The 7,373-nt window shown below is 50.5% G+C and overlaps 1 protein-coding gene across 1 annotated transcript in view; it reads right to left on the reverse strand.

Annotated features, from left to right (window-relative positions):
- The window catches only part of Umodl1 (uromodulin like 1), a 46,866-nt gene that overhangs the window by 18,126 nt on the left and 21,367 nt on the right, over window positions 1-7,373 (reverse strand). Inside the window, exons 12-14 of the mRNA XM_031347000.1 lie at window positions 6,938-7,195; window positions 4,831-4,943; window positions 2,338-2,551 (exon numbers count right to left, since the gene is read on the reverse strand). Of these exons, the coding sequence (XP_031202860.1) occupies window positions 2,338-2,551; window positions 4,831-4,943; window positions 6,938-7,195 (585 nt within the window). The remainder of the gene's footprint in view (window positions 1-2,337; window positions 2,552-4,830; window positions 4,944-6,937; window positions 7,196-7,373) is intronic.

The raw sequence follows: 7,373 nt of genomic DNA on the forward strand, positions 1-7,373 counted from the left end.
CTACACCCCCTCCCCAGGAGACCCTCCTACACCCCCTCCCCAGGAGACCCTCCTACACCCCCTCCCTCGTGCCTTCCATCTTTCTGTCACCCCTGCAGAATGGGGATCTGAACCAAAACTCGGAGCGAAGAGCACAGAACCCCAGGGTCCAGGATCACACGTTTCCTTCTGGTCTTTATACAGTAGACTCCTGGCTGGGGCTGGGGCTCAGTGGTAGCACACTTACCTAGCAGGCACATGCATGTCTACATATACACTCTCACACATGCTCATCCACACATACGCCTGCTCAGCACACACACATACACACACATATACATACTCACACGTGACACCCCACTGTAATTCAGCATATGACCTCCCAGCACCTTCAACCTCAACAAACCCATTCAGCTGGGCGGTGGTGGCACACGCCTTTAATCCCAGCACTCGGAAGGCAGAGGCAGGCGGATTTCTGAGTTGGAGGCCAGCCTGGTCTACAGAGTGAGTTCCAGGACAGCCAGAGCTACACAGAGAAACCCCGTCTCACCACCCCTCCCCCCAAAAACAACATCCCCCCCAAAACCAACCAATCAATCAAACAAACAAACAAACAAAACCCATTCATAGGTGACATCAGCCTACGGTGTGGAAGGGATCCAGCAGACCCCCTAGCCCAGATTGTCAGTCATTTCCAATTACTTGGCTTGGGAAGATGCTCTGAAGATGGCTATCCTTGCATTGACTATGGACTGAACTGAGGTCCCTTCTCTCAGGACAAAGTCCCAGAGTGCACTGCCAAGCTAATGAGGAAGATGCTGTGGCTCAATGAGACCCATCACTGCCTTGGTTTCCAAAGAAGGTGAGGAAATCCTACCCCATAGTCCGCTCCACAGACTCCACAGCACCAGCTCGCCGATCTCAGAGAGAATCTGGGAGCTGGCTTGCTTTAGCTCAGTTTTGTTTATCCTACCTCTTCCTTTTGTAATCTGGACAAAGGGAGCCAGGTCCTCAGTGATCATGTGACTCGTCAGTGACCTGTACTGCTTTCGGGTTTTGTCTTAGTGTCCTGGACACACTGAGCTGTCAGGCTCATTATGTATCATCTCCGTGCAGTCTCACTCTGCACTCAGGCTGTTAACTCTTCACTACTTTGTTGGGGAAGTTTTCTTCTATCATTTCTACAATAGCGACTTTACTCCACTTGACAGGATTGAAATTTTTAGGTGATTCAAGTATTGCAGTCCTTTCCTCTGAAAACCTGAGTTTACTGAGGGAATTCTTCTCATTCTTAAAATTAAAAAACACATTCAGTTTAGAGTCATCATTGAAGAAGAAGAGGAAGAAGAAGAGGAAGAGGAAGAGGAGGAGGAAGAAGAGGAGGAAGAGGAGGAGGAAGAGGAGGAGGAAGAGGAAGAAGACAAGATGAAGAGGAGGAAGAAGAGGAGGGAGAGGAAAAAGAAGAAGAGGAAAAGGAGGAAGAAGAGGAAGAAGAAGACAAATAAGATGAAGAGGAGGGAGAAACAGGAAGAAAAAGAAGAAAAGGAGGAAGAGGAGGAAGAGGAAGAAGAGAAAGAGGAAGAGGAGGAAGAAGGGGAGGAAGAAGAGGAAGGAGATGAAGAAGATAAATAAGATGAAAAAGGGGAGGAAGAGGAAGAAGGGGGGAGGAAGAAGAGGAAGATAAGAAGAAGAGGAAGAAGAGGAGATAGAGGAGAAAGAGGAAGAGGAGGAAGAGGAGAAAGAGGAAGAGGAGGAAGAGGAGAAAGAGGAAGAGGAGGAAGAGGAGAAAGAGGAGGAGGAGACAACGACAACGATGACAACAACGATGACAACTATCTAGGGCCAGGCTTGGTGGCACACACTTTTAACCCCAGAACTTTGGAGGTAGAGGCAGGTAGATCTCTGTGAATGTGAGGGCAGCCTGGTCTACAGAGTGAGTTCCGGGCCAACCAAGGCTATATAGTGAGACCCTGACTCAATAAAATACATGAGCAAGTTGTCATTTTTCTTTACATCTGAGAGGGAAGAGTCTAAACTGCCCATCTCTCCCTGCTTTCTTCACCAGTACTCTTGCTAAGATCTCTGTGAACTCTTCCTGGACAGTGACCCATTTGTTCTCCAATCATCAAAGCCCCAGGTGACAGGGAAAGGACATTCCCTGAGACTTTTAGAAGGTTCAACCTTTCGGTTTTTAACATGAATATCATGGTAGTAGTAAGAGAGACAAGGAAGCCACTCCATGCTTCAGACGGCTCCTGGGAATCCCCACGAGGAGGCTCAGAGCACGTCTCCCTAACCAAGAGCCACACAGCTGACTTTAACTGGGGCAGCTCAGCGTCGAGCCCAGCCCCTGCATACCTTGTAGAAAGCTTCTGCCTCTGACCACCTCCAGCATCGACGTGTTCTGCAGGGCAGCGACGAAACCAGCAGACACCTTGCTGACATCCAGGTCTTCTGTCATTAGCAAATTAAACTCCACCACGATGCTGCCGTTTGTGATGTTGATGATGTCCACACGGATCCTGCCCGCGTCCATGTGCTGACGCAGCTCGGCTGGCAGAGAGTCCCGCACCTTCGAGAAACAAGCTGTGTGAGAAAGGCTGCCTGCTGAGGTCACAGGTCATTTGTCCTAAGAATAGATACTCCTGGTATTTTCTGCCCGGCAGCCATGACAGGCTTGCGGCAAGAAGGTCAAGGTCAAATCAGTTCTTGGACCTTGCAGCCCAGCACAGATGCCTGTAGGTATTGATGATGCCCAGAGGAGCACTCTCTCCCTGTAAGCAGCCAACAGCTGCAGATAGCTGCCTTTGAGATGAACAGGGGACAAAGCCAGCAGAACTCCACCAGTACAGTCACCTGCTCTTAGCTCAGAGGTAGGGACAGCGGGAGGCTGAGTGGTCCTGAGGAGGAAGACCACCTACTCCTCTTGTTTTTTTCCTAGAACCTTTCTTTGCCTCTAATGCTTCAGGACATATCCCTACCCCCACCTCGCCCCTCTTCTTCCTCTCCACCTGTTCCCAGGCTACTTCTGAATGAGCTTCTCCAGCAGCCAGCCCTATCAGGACACACACACACACACAGTTCCTGCCTCTGAAAGGCTTGCTTTCGTCCTCTGTGTCTTAGAACACAGCCACACGACACAGGCTGCACCATTCTGGTCCAGCCCGACCCAGCTAAAGACCCAGGGTCTTATAATGAGCCTTAACAGTTCGTGTGATTCGAATTACCCTGGAAAGAGCGCCTCTAGGGACTGTCAGAGAAACCCATGGGGGGCAGTACCCCACAGCATGAGCTCCTGGCCTCCCTTTTCCTCCCCTGGAACACCCAAGGCAGAGAACCCCATTATCCTACATCAGGGGCTGTGTATCATTAACCCCACCCCTGCCACCTTTGGGTGGCTTGGTCAGATAGCCACTGTGCTTATCTCGGGGACTCTTGCTTCTCAACTTCTTCCCCTGATTTCCTTAGATCTGCCAAAGCATTGGGTCACCATTCAAATGTCACCATTTCAAAGCAATCTCCAGGCAGAGCTCTAGACCCTGCTAGGAAATGATGAGCCATTAAGCCTATCACCTCCAGAGCTGGGCTTGGTGTCTTGTATGTGTATATAGTACCCGGTTGTTTTCTGCCCTGAGACACTAGACGGGTAAAGCAACTGGGTTCAAAAATGGGCCAAGGAGGAGATGGTTTTAAAAGGGAAGGTTAATCTAGAAACTTGGGATGGAGCTGGAGTTGCTGGAGTTGGCCATCCAAGTGGGAAGAGGCTCAATATCTGTGGTTGATGTTATATACAACCATCATTTGCTAAAGAGAGGTAATGCACGTTATCCGTCACCTCTGAGGACTCTTGGATCCAGGCACTTGGAGAGCCGAGAAAGCCAGGATAAGGGAAGCAGGGCTTCAGAGCCTCTGGAGCCTGACTGGCACAGCTCCTGAGGCTGCAGGGTCCACTCTGCCAGAGAGTTGCACCTACTGGCTTCTGTACATACCAGCATGTTAATCAGAACCAACACTAGGTGGCACTGTCCAGCCCTCCCGTTAAAACTCAAACTCCCTGGCTAGGTTGGAAATTTCCACCAGATCACTAGATTATAGGTGTTTTATCTATACTTTAAAAAATCATGCAATCTAGGGCTGGGAGAGGGGCCGGCCAAAGGAGAAGTAACTTGGAATGGGTACAGGGCTTCCACTGAGTGTAATTAAACATTCTGAAATTAGATGGTGGTGGTAGCTGCAGATATTTGCAAACTATATAAACCACTGGATTTTCACCCTTAAGATGCTATCTGAAACGGAGCTCACCTTGTAAATATTCATTTATGTGTGTGTATGTGTGTGTGCGTGCATGCCCACGTGCATTCAGTGCATACATACTTACAGGGGGTGGAACCTAGGGTCTGGTGAGTTCTAGGTAAACATTGTAACACCCTTAGCTTTTTACTTTATAAATTTCGAAGCAAGTCTCACTAAGTCATCCAGGCTAGCCTTGAGCTCTCTCTGCGGCACATACAGGCCTTGAACTTGGGATCCTCCTGCCTCAGCTCCTTGAGTTGCTGTGATTATGGATCTGCACCAGCAAAACCCTGAATAAGCACTTCTTTGAACATAGATAAGGTTTTCTGCTCCACGGGGAACATGAAGCAAGATGCATGGGGGTATGGCTTCTGCCTCCTCCAGACAGGCCTCAGCCAGACAGTTCAGGATGCTCAAACCTGCTGGAGTCTGGTCCAGCTTCCTCCAGAAACAGGTAATCCATAAGACCCATGGGTCTTATTCCTGGTTGGAAGCACCTAGCATCCCCTTGCTCCCTTCCTTTGTTTCTGGGAAGTAGGACTGACTGTGCTAACTCACCGTTCTGAAGAACAACTGTACGAACTCTCGATGCTCCCTGCTGCTGGCATTGCGGAAGGATTCCGAATACTGCATGCTCGTGATCCGGACTTTGCCAGCAAGTTTCTGGGCCACTGCAGGATGGACGTAGCAGGCGTTAGGCCACAGACTGTCATTTCAGTGTCCCTGCCGGGCTACAGGAGCATCAAAGCTGTCCTGGCTCCGAAGAAGGGATGGAGACTGCTTGCTGCCCACAGCCATAGCCCACCAGGCTCCAAAGGATGTAGACCAGCCTGCAGCTGACCTCCCTTGAGGCTTCACTGCAAGCCTGGCAGCTGGCCCGCAAACCAGGACAGTTTGAGAGGAAACAGGCACCAAGAGACAGTCAGGGACACAGTATAAACGGGACATACCTGGATACCAATTCTCGGCTCAGAGCCTATGCCTCACTGGGGGCCTTGTTCAGTCAGCTCCTTTCCCACCTCTCTGTAGTCTAAGGGTAGTCCCACTTTGATCTGGCCTGTTCTCTGTGAGTCTTTGCCATTTCGGAGCTTCTAGGTACCCATGGAGCATGAACATAGTCTGGCATGTTCCCAGTCACGCCCCGGCTTCTGACACGTCAGTCTTTATACCTTCAGCCCCATTCCCTGAATGTCTGTGGCATGCCTGCTCCACGTAAGGGGCCTGGGACACCAAATGGGCATGACAACCTTCTCCCCCTGGTGACTTCAAGCACACCTCCCAAGAGAATCTCACTCAGTAAAGCCATCCCACTACCGTTCCTGATGACCCTCAAATCCCATGTTCCTGGGGGTGGGGGGACGACACTGTTGTCAGGGTACCCAGGGGACAGAACCATGGCCAGAGGCACACTCAACTTGATGGAAGAGCCATAGTGGCAGTAACAGTAGGAGCAGACATGGGACTCCTCTTACGAGCCACACACCCATGTGCAGCCCCTTCCTTCTAGAGTGAAGGAGACCTTCAGAGGTCTCCTGGCTTGGCTCAGACTCAAGGGCTTTTCCTGCCTGACCATGCAAACACCACCAAACTCCCTCTCCTGCAGATGGCTATGAGCTGCTTCTTGTGACGGATTTTCCCTGTCCAATCATGCTAAAATATTAGGGCGGCAGGAGGCCTGTGATTGGACAGGGAAAAGGGAGGCAGCGCTAAGAGTTGCAGAGACAGAGAGTGTCTCAGGGAGAGAGGGAGAGGCCAAGATGGAAGTGGACAAGCAGGAAGAAGAACCAGCATGGCTTTAACTAGACACAGATAGTTATTGATATCACGAGACAGAATAACTGGGATAATTTGTCTCATCTAGGTGGGCAGCTATTATCATTATCAATCGGTTGTGAAATTATTGTATTGGCATTTGTATTGTGAATTGAGAATTTATTGATTATAAAACTGTTTGGTTAATTATAAGCTTCTAGAGTTTTGTTTCTACCGGGTTGCTGGGTGACGTGGCGGCCGACCATGGGGTGGACAGTCATCGTGTGGGGCTGACGTGATAGTGAAGCGAACACGGAAGCTCCAGCCCCATCAGAGAGTTGGTGGGCAGAGAGAGTAGCCCAGAGACACTGTGCTGGGACAGAGTGTGGCCGGCCACAGTGAGGGAAGCGTGCCGGTCGATTTTTAATATTTCCCACAACAGTTTCTACCACACCCTAATAGGTCATCTTAGGCATCACCCAAAGAATGTACCCCCACCCTAACCTCTAGATCTAGCACACAGTGTGTGGGAAACTCCCTGAGAAGAGAAGACCGTCTACAGAATCACACACGTAGGGAAGTTATGAGTGTGAAAACATGTCAAGAAGTAATGAAGAGCTGGGCAGTGGTGGCACACGCCTTTAATCCCAGCACTTGGGAGGCAGAGGCAGGCGGATTTCTGAGTTCGAGGCCAGCCTGGTCTACAGAGTGAGTTCCAGGACAGCCAGGGCTACACAGAGAAACCTTTCCTCAAAAAGCCCCCCAAAAAAATAGTGAAGAGGAAAGGGGGGTGGACTGTCTTCGGTGTAATGGGGTCCCTGGGTTGTCATTCAAGTATGGATACCCAGCACCCCACAGGTGGGCCCTTCTCTGTTCAGCCTTCATGCTCGTCTCTTTGTCCAGAGAGCCTTACCTGTCCGCACTTTCAGCTGTGTTCTGGCACCTTCTCTCCCACACACCTTAGCCACAATCTCCACCTGGTACAGGGTTCCGGGCTCCAGTCCTGACAACGTCACACTATTGTTCTGGGTCTCCATAGTCATGGCAGGGCCCCGAGGAGAGACCAAAGAGACGTAGAAGGCAGGGGAGAGGCGGATGTCGGCAGACCAATCGAGGGAGAAGCTGGTGCTGGTTACGTTAGAGACCGTGACCTTTCCAATGGGTCCAGGAACTGGGAAGTGGGACAGAAAAGGTTGACATGAACGTCGATCCCTCTGCATTGAAGGACTGGAAAAGAGCTTCTAAAGGCCCAAAGCCCAGTACTTAACAATGACGGTGTGTGTCTGTGTGTGTGTGTGTGTGTCTGTCTGTGTGTGTGTGTGTGTCTGTGTGTGTGTGTGTCTGTGTGT

Source organism: Mastomys coucha, unplaced genomic scaffold (assembly GCF_008632895.1).
Source record: "Mastomys coucha isolate ucsf_1 unplaced genomic scaffold, UCSF_Mcou_1 pScaffold3, whole genome shotgun sequence".
NCBI classification, from domain to species: Eukaryota; Metazoa; Chordata; class Mammalia; order Rodentia; family Muridae; genus Mastomys; species Mastomys coucha.